This window comes from Balaenoptera musculus, chromosome 14 (assembly GCF_009873245.2).
Source record: "Balaenoptera musculus isolate JJ_BM4_2016_0621 chromosome 14, mBalMus1.pri.v3, whole genome shotgun sequence".
In the NCBI taxonomy this organism is placed as follows: domain Eukaryota; kingdom Metazoa; phylum Chordata; class Mammalia; order Artiodactyla; family Balaenopteridae; genus Balaenoptera; species Balaenoptera musculus.
Genome location: NC_045798.1, coordinates 49,669,811 through 49,683,975, shown reverse-complemented (window position 1 = coordinate 49,683,975; position 14,165 = coordinate 49,669,811). Strand labels below are relative to the sequence as shown.

Sequence of the window (14,165 nt, the reverse complement as noted above, 5' to 3'; positions counted from 1 at the left end):
TCATTTAACCTCTTTATACCAGTGGATCCCATTGTCAAAAAATTACTGTAAAATCTATTTTAGCCACTGTCTAAAATAATGGATGCAAACCCCGATGAAAACTATTACATAAATCGAAGAAAACAAGTCTGGATTCATAGAAAATAACATTTCTAAGAAAGAGATGCCTCACAATTATTTACATGATAAATAGTGTGAGATCGTTGGTTTATAAGATTCAGTATGGCTATGTTCTAGTCCTTCCTTTGGATGTTTATTTCTGTTACAGGCAATATATGTGGCTTGTCCCATGGCAGTTGTCTTTTGTTTGTTTGTTTTAGTGTTTAATTCAGATGGAGCAAGATTAATATCCATTCATGTGATGTTTTGTTTCGTATTACTCACAAGATGCAGCATTTCTGTGTTGATAAACCAGTTCTAAGGAAATACTCTCTATCTTTCCCAAATATAAAGATATTTCTAAGAATGCATTTTTCAAGTGAATATTATCCTCACTAGTGTTCTAGAAATGTTCTGTACTGTATATTCAAAGTCCAATTTCTGTCTTAGAAACAGAGAAGTGTTTAGATTTGAAAAGTGGGTCAAGGAAATAGACATTTATGAATGACTATAGCATTTTATATCATTAATTATAGTGTTAGTAGAACGGTGTTTCAAGTATCTGAATCAACATGTTTTGCAATTTCCATCCCTTCTATATTTTATTTGCACCTGCTTTTACATATTGTATGAAGAATGTTAGGACTTTGATGAATAGGCAGCCTAGAAGAACACGTCCCTGATTTTATCACCATTTATGAACATCTATTTAAAGTTGATTTAGCATTTGAAACACTCACAGAAACAGACCCTTTCATTAGAGCAAGAGCCAGAGGAGCATTTAGCTCAGGCCTCAAGTTCAAGAGTCTTCGTGTAGGCTTTCCATATAATCTCTGAATGGGGTCATGGAAGGATATTGGCAGGACCAACCACAGTATTTCATTATGGGCTTTAATTGTGAAATGCAATTATTTAAATGTACCATAATTTCAGAACTTTTAAAGGACATCTCCTCATTGTTTAAAAATGTTCTGAGAACTTCAGCAGTGAAGGTTGCCCAGGACCCTTAATTTCAAAGAGGCTGGAGAGGAAAGAGCCTAGATAAAGAAAAAGGAATCATTTTCCCTCTTCACCTCCATGGCAGGAGAAATATTGTTTCAGAAATGAGTGTGAGGGGCTTCCCTGGTGGCGCAGTGGTTGAGAATCTGCCTGCCAATGCAGGGGACACGGGTTCGAGCCCTGGTCTGGGAAGATCGCACATGCCGCGGAGTAACTGGGCCCGTGAGCCACAGCTACTTAGCCTGCGCGTCTGGAGCCTGTGCTCTGCAACAAGAGAAGCCGTGACAGTGAGAGGCCCGCGCACCGCGATGAAGAGTGGACCCCGCTCGCCACAACTAGAGAAAGCCCTCGCACAGAAACGAAGACCCAACACAGCTAAAAATAAATAAATTAATTAATTAATTAAAAAAGAAATACTCCCTCTAAAAAAAAAAAAAAGAAAAGAAATGAGTGTGAGACTTGAAGAGCCTGTTGTGAGGGTCTCTTCTCCCTGTGCCTAAGAAGACTCTGAGATCCTTGGGTCCCAGTGAACATGAGGTGGGGTAGAAAAGATCTGCTGAGAGCGGGGGTGTCTCAGTAGGTCTCCCTATAAATGGGTTCTGAACACCAAGAAAGTACCCCCTAATAAGGGATTTTGTCCACTTATATAACATATAGTGACATGCCCAGAATAAGACCACAGAGAACAATGTGATATAATACTTACTAAAAAATCTTTTCTAAGATACAAGGTGGGACTTGATATTATTTCATTCATACATGTACACATAGCATATTTATCCACTTATATAACATATTTGTGGTCAATACAGGTAACCTGTTTTTCAGAGTAAAAGTATAAAGGAAATATAATATGATTAACGATTCCAAGAAAAAATTGATTTGGAGCTAAGTAGTGCTAGGACACATAATACAATTGAGTCAGGTCAATGATAAAGCTCTCTAGAAGGGATTTCTACATAAGTGCTTTATTAGCACTGAGAAAAGAGCAGATTGTGGAGAGCATCAGGACCGTCGAAGCAAATGCAGCATCTCTTTAACTCCACCAGTTGGCTATTTTTTTCAATTGATGGTTTCTCTTTTATATAAGGAGAGAAAAGCCTTAATAGAAATCCTCTATGAAAATCAATGGAGCATTCTTCTCAAATCCTGTTTGTTAATGAATTTACTGGTCAGCTCTATTAGTTCCCATGGATTATAATTCCATGTGAGTTAAAATATGAAGTGTCAGACTGGGCATGAATTCAGAGACTCAACTTCTGAATTATTGTAAAATAGGTTTTCAGAGAGTCAGAAAAAATGATCTCTAATCAGATAAATAAATCAGACTAAAGTGTTAGTTCCCTCTGTAAAAATAGATGAATAGGAATCAAATTTGTGTGTGTGTGTGTGTGTGTGTGAAGAGACAAAGAGAGTGAGCGAGAATGAATGAACATTTATATTGCATTTATGTATTTCTTTATTCAATAGCTAATATAAAATATTTTGATGAAATACTTTCAAATTGCTCTGCTTCTTTTCTCCCGCAATTCCTTGTATAGTACAAGGAAGTTTGTTGTTTTTTTTTTTTAACTGGACAACACCTTAATTTACAAATGATAGTTATATTAAAAATCAGTTTCATATTCCAATCCCAGTAGAGTTGACTGTGGATTACCTGTGTATGCATCATCCATGGCAGATTTTTAATTGTAGACTTGTTCCTTCTCTTACGGCTTCTTTTCCCTGAGAGTCAAAGAGATAGGCTAAGCGATGTGAACTGATTTTCACATGAAATTCAGGGAAAAATATGCTTTACAATTTTGGATTTTAATATATGAGGTTTCCTCGATGCTGTGCTCCAGCAAAAGTTAACCCCATTACCATTAATGGAATTGGTGCAGATTTGTACTCAATTATATGCAAGTTGCATATTTTCCTTCCTTCTACAAGCTTAAAATACATCAACATTCATAACAGCTCTGCGTGCACCTGAGGAATCGTCTATGGCAATTATGTCTAATTTACAACTCACTTATTCCTTTTGCTTACCTCATATTTCATGGACCAGTGTCAGTGCCAGTATGGTGGGAAACTAATGCCCTGCATCAGACTTCTTAGCAACACCATCAGCTTTTATTTAGAGATGTTTAACAATCTATCAGTTTCACTTCAGAAATCTTTGCTTTCTTGAGAGAAATACCTTGGTTTTTGAAAAGTTAATATTTAAAGAATCACTGACAAGAGTAATGATTTCTAACTTGATTCTAGATCATGGTTCTGAAAAGAGAAGCTCTGTATAGGGCACTGGAAAAGCTGGCTCTGACAATCAGTGTGAACTATTGTGGACATAAATTATGAAAAACTGACATAAAATAACAACTGAAATAGGTGGCCAGAATGCATTCCAAGTGTGTCATTTTCTGTGGAAGGGATGATTCACTGCAGTAAATAGATACATGAGTTCTGTTCAGATTATTTTTTATTTTTCCTTAAAGTACTTTGAAAAGCAATAAGGAAGAAATGCTTATTACTGCAAAATCCAAAGTTTATTGTTTCACCTTGGGGCTAAATTTTTTAAAATATATGTAAAATTGGATAAAATTTTAATAGTGCTAGCAATAAGTTTAATTGCCAAAACAATCGTGGGCAAATTTTAATAAGGAAAATTCACTAGAGTATCTGTACACTGTGATTATTTTTCCTAAAAGAAATGCAGAAATATAAACAGATCTCCATCCAGATGTGGTTGATTTTTTTCCTCCACATTGCATTATTAGCGATTATTAAGAGACATGCAATCCAGTTGGATAGATATTTCTTGAAATGATGCATGGTATGCAGTGCATGCTTTCATTGTGCTTCCTGCCATTATGGAATAATGCGTCTTATTTGGAAATACAATGATCACTTCTGTTGAATCATGCCCAGTCAGCTTATATAATAACACCTCTATTTTGTGAATCATTTCAGATTTCAGAGAGCTATGCCTTCCTACCAAGAGAAGCGGTGACACGGTTTCTAATGAGCTGCTCAGAGTGCCAGAAAAGAATGCATTTAAACCCAGATGGAACAGATCATAAAGGTAGCTGTAGTGTCAAATAGTGAGATTTCAAGTAATTTTATTCATAATGGCAATTTATATCCCACATTTTTATAAGAGTGTGATAGACAGAAACAGTTTAACAAGTCAGATCGTCTCTTGTATTCAAGCAGGAGACAGTGAATGTTGAAGATTCACTACAAAGCAATTCAGTGTCCTTTCTCAGAAGAAAAGCAGTTTTGACTGTAGCAAATAACTTTTTCCTATAATAATGTTTAATTTTCATTTATTGTGTGTATTTCATGGTATTTTAGATATTTTCAGCAAGGAAATTGATGTTCCATCTGTGTTCTTTTAAATCTACCAATTTCTTATTTCTAAAAGTAATGAATAGTATGGAGTTCTTTCACTGAAAATTTTTACAAAAAAGTTATAATTTGTCTTTGGCTTTCATTACAAATTATTTGGATTATTTTCCTAATGTATGAGTTTCTCTCAGAGATTAATCTCAAAGATACATTTAGGCTAGCCTATTCCCTTGTGTTGGAGGATGGGTGGAACAGCAAAAAATAAAAAGTAAATTTCCTCTTGAGCTCAAGTAGTCCATGTAGAAAGCAAATGTGGGGACTTCCCTGGTGGTCCAGTGGTTAAGACTCACTGCAGGGGGCACGGGTTTGATCCCTGGTCAGGGAACTAAGATCCCTCATGCCACACGGCACGACCAAAAAAAAAAAAAAAAACTCCTTTGCTGTAAGTGTGCAGCAAAGGAGAAAAATACAAAAATACCAATAATTTTGTTTAATCACTAGATTAGCTTCACTCATTGTTATCCAGGATATCAAAAATCTCCCCTTGTAGTTAGAAATAACAAATTTATCCATAGCGCTAATTTGTCCCAAAACACCTTTGTTGAATCTTACCAGTTATTTATTTTTTCTACGATCCATCTCTAATGCTACCAATCTCCTAAACACTTGGTATCTAGAATCTTATTTCAATTTGAACAAATTGGATCATTCTGAAATTACAGGTAGAAGGCAGTATCACTTTCATTACCCATTAAAAATGTTTTATTACAGATAATGGAAAACCTCCCACTTTGGTGACCAGCATGATTGACTACAACATGCCAATTACTATGGCCTATATGAAGCACATGAAACTGCAGCTGCTAAACTCACAGCAAGATGAGGTAAAATGGAAATATCTACACTTATGTCACAAGTCAGAATGAAGTTTGATAACCATGACTATCATGTTAAGCATGACGGCATTTTGAAGATGGTAATTTATTTATTTTTAATGAAAGGAGTGTCACTAGGACTGCACAGATAGAGAAATATGCAGAAATTTCTAGTCCTCAACAGAGATACCCTATCTTACCACTTCTGCCTTACTGCTGTGTGGGAATTTGCTCATTCCCCAGAAAGATTCATTTTCCTTAATAGCCCACCATCGAGCTAACCTAGGTAAAGTGCTAGAAAGTTCAGGGGAAAGTATTCCAAATGAGTCTGTATCTAGGGAAGTTTTAGTACTAAGGCTATTTTACCTGGAAATCAGAAAGTTCAATTTCATAGGTATTTCAAATATAACCATTTCCCCACCATCCAAATCTTGTGTATATTTTAAAGTTGTTTTTCAGTTAATCATTATCCTAAGTGTTTGTCTACTTCTCTGCATTTTCTACAATTTGTGGTGATTCTTCTTAACTAGAGATTTTTGATGTTTCAAATTATTTAATTTGTATAGTAAGAGTCTAGCAATGTGCTTGTTGGCGTATATTAGATACTAAATGCATATTTGTTTAATATTCTTCTCTACGATATTAATTAACTCACCAGTTTGGTTGAAGTATCTCAAAGGCAGGGACTAAGTTATATATGTATACCCTGTGTATATTCCCCAAAACACTTATAACAATATGGGCTTAGTAAATCCTTTTTAACTAGTTAGTAGCCATTAGTTAATATACACATTCAGAGTAACTATATTAGGAATAGTTTCTCAGGCTAATACATTCTCTCCTTTTTGAAATTTCTCTAGAACAGGAAATGTGGTTAAATATTTATTTTTAAATATAGCATTATTTGGTGAGATATTACTAAATTCTTTTACAATTTGTTAACTTTGTTCATAAAACACAAATCAAATTTTTGATTTTCCTCTTTATGTGAGCAGGTTTAATCTCAAAACTATGTTTATAAAAATTGTTTTATCTCAAGATTTTATGAAAAGTACATTCTGTAAGAATATCTGTATTAGGGCAGTGGCAGTATCAGATTCCATATTATTAGATAGCTGTATATAAATGATTGAATAACTAGTAATAAAATCATTCAAAGACAGGAAAGACAATTAAGAAAATATTACTGGTTATCCATCCCTGAGAATAAAAATATTATTCCCATGAGTCATCACATAATTGAAAATCTTTTAAAAAACTCATAAACTAGTTAAAGCTGTCAAATTATTTGTAGGAAACTCATTTAGATATTGATCTGTTTATTTCTAGGCCAAAAAGTAAGATCAACTTTGTGCCAACAATAGAGTCCACATATGCTAAATCCTTCTGGCTTCTAAAGAATCCTAAGTGTTTCACATAAGAGAGACAGATCCTTTTAAATTATAACTGGGTTAGGAAAATAACTCTTATCCTTACATTTCAAAAATGCTAACTTGGGTGTACACTGTCTTAAAACTATTCAGATAAATGATGAGTTAGATTATTTATGAAATTTTGGAAATTGTGATTATTGAAAGAAAGGAAGGTGGTTAAGTAAGATAAGTCATGTTAAAATGGAAATCAAGTAAGATATTCCTTTGTGATAAGTTAAATTTTAATAAATGTTTATTCAATTACTTCAATCAATATTTATTGAGTACCTTCTCTGTAACTGTCACTCTTGTAGGTAATGGAGAAAAAGAGTGAATAAATTGACAAAATTCTTGCCTTTATTAAGCTTATCTTCTAGTGGCTTATCTAGACAATAAAGGAAGTAAATTATGAAAGTATGTATATAGGACAATACTAAATGCTATTCAGAGAGATAAAGAAGGCCAGGAATGGGAATCCCTTTAAAATTACAAAATACTATATCCAAAGTGAGGTCAATTGACCTTCTTACAAACTGTTGATGAGAGTTTAAACCATAACAAACTTTCTGGGGGAGAGTTTGGCAATAATTATTTTAAAACTTTAAAAAGTTATTTATATGCTTTGACTAGAAATGTATACTAAGGAATTTGATGCACAAAACAATTTAAGTGTTAGGATGTTTATTGTATTGCTAATAGTGATGGTTGGAAATATCCAACAGTGAGGAATATTGAATCTGCACTGTCCAACATGGTAGCCACTAGACATACAGGGATATTTAAATTTAATAAAAATTAATTCAAGTTAACTAAAATTAAATTGTCAGTTCTTTAGTCACACTAGCTACATTGATTAGCCATAGTGTGCAGTTTGTATTAACCATTCTATAGAACAGAGACTGCAGCCTCAATCTTTGTGTCTAGCTCTTCTTAAACATACACACACATACCTTTTACACAGACGCACTTATATATACATATATCTCAGATGGTTGTGTGTGTACATACACACGCATACACATACCATGGAAACAGTATTTTACTAGATTACATCTAGTTAGCTCTTTGTAGGGTATATAATAAATGCTTTTATAAAGACTATGTTCATATAGTATCCACAGCTACTTTATAAATACATATTGATCATCTTTACCATTACATTTATTTTTGTATATGTTCATATAATAAATATGAATCTTATATACTGTAGAATTTGTTACATATTCTATATAACAATATCAAACAGTTTTGTGCTTATTATGGATGTGACATTGTTTTAACTACTTTAAATATATTATAGCCCCTCAATCATTATATAGCCCTATGAGATTGATACTATTATTATTCCCGTTTTATAGGTGAGGAAACTGAGGCACAGAAATGTTAGGTAATTTGCTTAAGGAAACACATCTAATAGGTGGCAGAGTATAAATCTGAATCCAGGCAGTCTGGTTCCAGAGAATGTGCTCTAAAATACTGTGATATTACAGACACTTAGAGTGTATATAATGGATATCTATATCATCTAGCTATGTGTGTGTATATATGTACATATATGTATATGGTACACATTGATAACATGGATGTGTGCACTGAATTCTGTTATTTTTCTTCTCTTTTGAACATATATATTTAATATTTCAGATGCTTTGGATTTTCTTAGAATTTAGAATTGGAGATAACATAATGTACCGAGAGGGCACGTGGCTGGGAGCAGTCTGTGTGACTGATTGCCCAGAGGCCTCCCAGGGTGGCATTTCCTCGCTGAATTAATGAAGAGCTAGTGCTACTCAGTAGACCCAGACACAATCAGACCTTAGGTAAGGGAAGAACACCCAAATCACCTGGGCCTGACCTAGGGATCAGAATGCCCATTGTTAGTCTGCTAAAACGCTCCTGTACCTTAACCATAGCAACTTCTTTGCTGATACCAAGATGTCATTTATGAAGCCAGGAGAACTCTTCCTATTCAAAGAAGCTCTTTTCTTAAGTTTGGGAGACATCATAATGAATCCCAGTTCTGGTATATAATAGTATAATAAATTACTTAACAGCTCTGTGCCTCAATTTCTCAATCTGTAAAATTGGGTAAATGCTGGCACATAAGTCACAGGCTGTGATGAAGATGAAGTATGTAAGCAAATATAAATAACAGTGTCTGCAATATATATAGCAGCACTACTGCTACTGGTAATCATTAGATTAATGTTAAACTTTCAGATCAAATGTTTACAAATTGAAGTTAAACCTGGTGGTTTCAATTAAACATTTATGATATTTTACGCAGGTTTCTAAGGCCTTCCTGCCTACATAAGCACAGCATTTGTCCAAAAATCAGTTCTCCAAAGCAAAAAAGGAGTTTGCTTCGAGGAAATTACTATAGCAACATAGCATAGATTTGGTTTAAGTTAATATTTGACAGATTTTGATGAATTGACCATTTGGCAAACTTGCCTTTTGGTAATTTAGCCATTTGCTGATCTGGCTTTTGGTAAATGGATCTTGCACACTTTTACCTTGAACTTTTTGTGGTTGCAATGCCATTTATATTCTCTTGTGAAGAAAGAAAGGTTGTGCTAAGATTAACTTGTTTTCCAGCAAATGTGGACTTTGAATCTAGCTGTGTAAATTTGTCTGTTTTTAGATTCCATTTTGTTTACCAAAGAAAAATTTTTAGTTAAGATTTTTTATTGCAGTGTCAGATTTTTGCTTACAATATTTTATTGTCATTTATTTAAAAAATCAAAACATGTATTTCTTTTTCTGCTATGTTTTGTGATTGACTCTTTTAGGAAGTTTTTTTACTAATTAAAAAAAATCCATTATTTCACTATTCAGATAATTCCTCAACTACGTCCTTCCTAAATACATTATTTTATGTTTTACATCTTTTACACAGAACATTGAATCTTCACACGTTTTCATATTTCTTATTTGTTATTTCAAGAATCTATTCATGTGTAACATTTTACTGAGTTCTGTAAAAGCTTACTAACTGGCTAAACTTTAACTGACCCTATAGATAAAATGGTCATTATCTGAATGTATTATATTTTATGATACTTGATGATATTTTAAAACAATTTTCAGGATGAAAGTTCAATAGAAAGTGATGAATTTGATATGAGTGATTCAACACGGATGTCAGCTGTGAACTCTGACCTTAGCTCCAATCTTGAGGAAAGGATGCAAAGTCCCCAGGCTCTTCATGGCCAGCAGGATGGTAAGGCTTTCAAATTGAGCAAACAAACAAATAAACAAAACAAAACATTAACAAAAACCTGGATCAGAATTTGTTAAAACAACTCCTTCTTATTCTTGTGTTAATTTTTTATCTGTTTCCATGGAGACTTTTTTTCTGTGCACTCAGGTTATATTATCCGCTTCATTATCTTTAGATTCAAGTATCAATATTTGGTTTAAAACTGCAAATACTGGTTGTAAAATCCAGGCTTGCCCATGTTTTGCTCTCTGAACTTAAAATGAGTTCTATCAATGGAGTTTGGGTTTCTGTGATGTTTTCTGGCTTTGGTTTCTTGGGCCATTATTCTCCTGACTGAATTAAGAGTTTAAAAATGGTCAAAAGATTAATTTGGATGTTTTAATTTTACTAAAAGACAAAGTTTTTGCCAAAAACAGTTGCTATAAAAGGACGGTTTTACCATAGGGATTTTGCTGGGTAAGAAGATTTTTGCTGCGATTTTGAGCTATTTTATTCAGCTGTAAAGGAAGGACAGATTGTGATCTTTTATTCCTGGGTCCATTGAAGATTCCTGAGTCATCCCACTCTTCTTGATAGAACAGTTAAGGTAGAGAAAACTGGACATGTAGAGAAAGTAGACTTAGCAGTTAACACTTTAGGTCTAATATATTCAGAGATCTTTTAAAACTATCTTTGTAGATTTTTGTCTTTGTAAATATAAAATTATGTATGCAAGTAAATGTACCTTACTTGGGTAATTGTGGATGAAAATTCAGGGTTACAAATAGAAGGAAATTGTCCAGTTTTATTCAAAATTAGTTTATTATTCCTGTAATTAGCAAGTTTAAATGAGCTTTCTGGCTGTGTATTTTTGTGCCTACATCTGTTGAGAACAAAAAAAGATCTTTCCTTGCTTTCTCTGACACTTGCTGTTAAAAACTGGTTACAAAAGATTGCTGCATTTCTAGCTGCTGTTGTGTTCTTATGTTGTCAAATGAGAAATCCCTAATTTTAAGCATACAAAAAGTCTTTAAAAAGGTGAAGGGGCTTTTGTTCCCACTTCAGATGCGTCTAAAAGATGTTGGTGTCCTTGTTGGCATGAGTTACGAGGAAGGAGCAGTACATTGATCATCAGTGGTTTTAAAATCATATATTACTCGCTACATAGTAAAATAGCTATTGCAATAGAAATGACATTTATTTGGGAAATTTCTAAGAGTGTAGTTCTTCTGGTGTGGGTATAAATTACTTTTTTTCTTCTAAAATATTAGTAGATCTTCAGATTTTAAGTTTTAATGGAAAATGTGTAGTACCAGGATGATGGAATAACTCTCTCTATATATATATGTGTATATATATATATATACACACATATATATATATATATATATAACTATGTAATGATATAACTATATAAAAATAATAACTATATAACTGTATATAACTAATAACTATATATATATCACTCTATTAGTATTTATCCATGTATTTTGCCTGTTTATACCATCATCTTTTTTATTCCTTAATTTTGGGGACCATAAATAATAAGAGGATATCTCTCATGATGGAAATTCTTTGTTTTCTTGATTGATTTGTCTATGGTGGATCTTTGGCTAGGGGACAGCTGATGTGATATAAATCTATATCAATAAACTGCAGTGGAATAATGTCAAATATTACTTCCTTTTAGGAGAAAGCACTTTCTCATCGTACATTGATGTATGCCTCAAGGGTAAGGACTTACCTAGTTGTTCCTTCTCCGACCTAAGCCTAAGCCTTCCCTTACATGTTCAATGACTTCTCTTCACACTTCTCCTTGAGAAGGAAAGTCTAGGAAACACTGCTCAATCGACTTTCTGAGTTTGTGGAAATGTTCTGTATTGCACTGTCCAGTACCGATGGTCACTAACCATTGTGGCTATTGAGTACTTGACATCTGACTGGTGCATGGAGAGACTAATTTTGATTTTATTTGACTTAATTTTAATTAATGTTAATTTATATTTCAGTAGCCACGTGTGGCGGGTGGCTACTTTATTGGACAGTGTAGTCTAGAGCATTATTTTATTTTGACTTGGCAGTTAAATTCCTTTCTCTGCAGCCTTGGATTAGATGTGTCTGAAGTCTTTGGAGAAATTGTAAGAGAAATTCATATTTTAACAGCTGAAACTCCAGTTTAATATTCGTAAAATATGAACAATATAAACTTTTGAAGGTTAAAGTTAAATGTTCTATTTTCATTAACACTAAGTGATTACTGTTAAGATATTATTGTAAAGAAATTGAAATAGCGTATTGTGATTTTTTAGGAATCCTTCCCACTAAGTATAACACAAGTAAGTATAACAGTGTGTTATTGGACACATATTTCTATAAAATAGAAAAAAACTTTTTCAGTGTTCATCTCACTATGGTTATAAAAGATCTGCAATCTATTCAATACCAAGGGAAAGAAAGAATATAAAATATAGATCATTTTGGAAATATAATTATCTTATGCATATCGGGGAAAGGGAGGAAAAGAATGGAAATATCTTGCCACCAGGCTAGATAATTAGGTAAAGGTGAAGAAGACACAAACCAGAATGAGGAATTTGGTAAAGAGAAGAATGTGTCCATTGATGTATAATATTCAGCTTCTTTTGCTCATTTTAACTTTATAATGCTCCCCTAACTCAATGAAAATATGAAGATAGATAATGCACAGAAACTTTGAATCTTTGCATAGGAAGCATTTTACCCTCATTTAAAAAAATTGAAATCTAATTTACATATAACATCATATTATTTTCAGATACACAACATAACAGTTTGAAATTAGAACCACAATAATTCTAGTTAACACCCATCACCACATATAGTTACAATTGTTTTTTCTTGTAATGAGAACTTTTAAGATCTACTCTCTAAGTAACTTTCAAATACGCATTACAGTCTTATTAACTCTATGCTGTACAATATAGCCCTAGGACTTATTTCTTTTATAACTGGAAGTTTGTACCTTTTGACCACCTCACCCATTTTTTGAGTAAAATATATTATGCTATTTAAAACTTTTTTGCAGTCTTAAAACAATGCCTTTAGTTTAAAATCATTTAAAGATTGTATAATCATTTGAGTTACTCATGAAAACGTGAGGTCCTTTAAGCTGCGGTGGAATATAAGGGGCTTACTGTGAAAGAGGTTCTGCTCTGTAGTGGCTGGGGTCGATGGAATTCCAAAAAGCGTTCCTGGATCAAAAAGCTTAAAGGTGCTCTGTACTCGAATGTTCATCAATTTGTAAGTGTTCTTGTTCTGTCATCCATTTCGATGGTTTATAAGTAGGAATATTGTCACTTAAGACGTCTGTCTTCCAATCTCAGATCCTAGAAATTTGTGGAAACGTGGATTAGCTCAAAATAGTATTCTTTTTTCTTAATCAATTATTTATTCTGAATCTGTGCAATCTAAAAACAGCTGATTTATTTTTTGTTGTTGTCTCAGGTTGTTTATTAAAAGATGTCTGGCAAAAGTGTCAGATTTAGAAACAGACAAAGATTCAGTGCAAAATAAATATTCAACTTCTTCTGATAGAGAAATACTTTTCTAAGAACCATTTTAATTGCTTTTCTGAGTTAAAAGCATACTGTATACTATTGATATTTTTATAAGAGAATATATGTGCTTTTTTTAATATATATATTTTTAAATTTTATTTTATTTATTTATTTATTTTTGGCTGTGTTGAGTCTTCGTTGCTGTGTGCAGGCTTTCTGTAGTTGCAGCGAGCGGGGGCTACTCTTCGTTGCGGTGCGCGGGCTTCTCATTGTGGTGGCTTCTCTTGTTGCGGAACACGGGCTCTAGGCGCATGGGCTTTAGTAGTTGTGGCACGTGGGCTCAGTAGTTGTGGCTCGCGGACTCTAGAGTGCAGGCTCAGTAGTTGTGGCCCACAGGCTTAGTTGCTCCGCGGCATGTGGGATCTTCCTGGACCAGGGCTCGAACCCGTGTCCCCTGCATTGGCAGGCGGATTCTTAACCACTGCGCCACCAGGGAAGCCCCTATGTGTGCTTTTTGAAACTCAAAAAATATTATTACGTTATTACCAGCAAAGGATTTCTGTATTTTTAAGTCACAACAAATTGTATTTGCCCTTTTGCCATTTTTTTTTAAGATTATAGGAATACAAAAGGAAGTTGAAACCTTCAACTCTTTGCACATCAGCTTAATCAGCTTTAAAAGTAAGGGACTGCAATAGAAAAAAAGTATATA

At 33.6% G+C, this 14,165-nt stretch overlaps 1 protein-coding gene across 6 annotated transcripts in view; it reads left to right on the top strand.

Annotated features, from left to right (window-relative positions):
* The window catches only part of NOL4 (nucleolar protein 4), a 409,767-nt gene that overhangs the window by 112,379 nt on the left and 283,223 nt on the right, over window positions 1-14,165 (top strand). For all 6 annotated transcript variants that reach the window (XM_036824082.1, XM_036824088.1, XM_036824085.1 and 3 more), the window contains 3 exons: window positions 4,051-4,162; window positions 5,200-5,312; window positions 9,806-9,938. In XM_036824082.1, coding sequence (XP_036679977.1) covers window positions 4,051-4,162; window positions 5,200-5,312; window positions 9,806-9,938 — 358 coding nt within the window. The remainder of the gene's footprint in view (window positions 1-4,050; window positions 4,163-5,199; window positions 5,313-9,805; window positions 9,939-14,165) is intronic.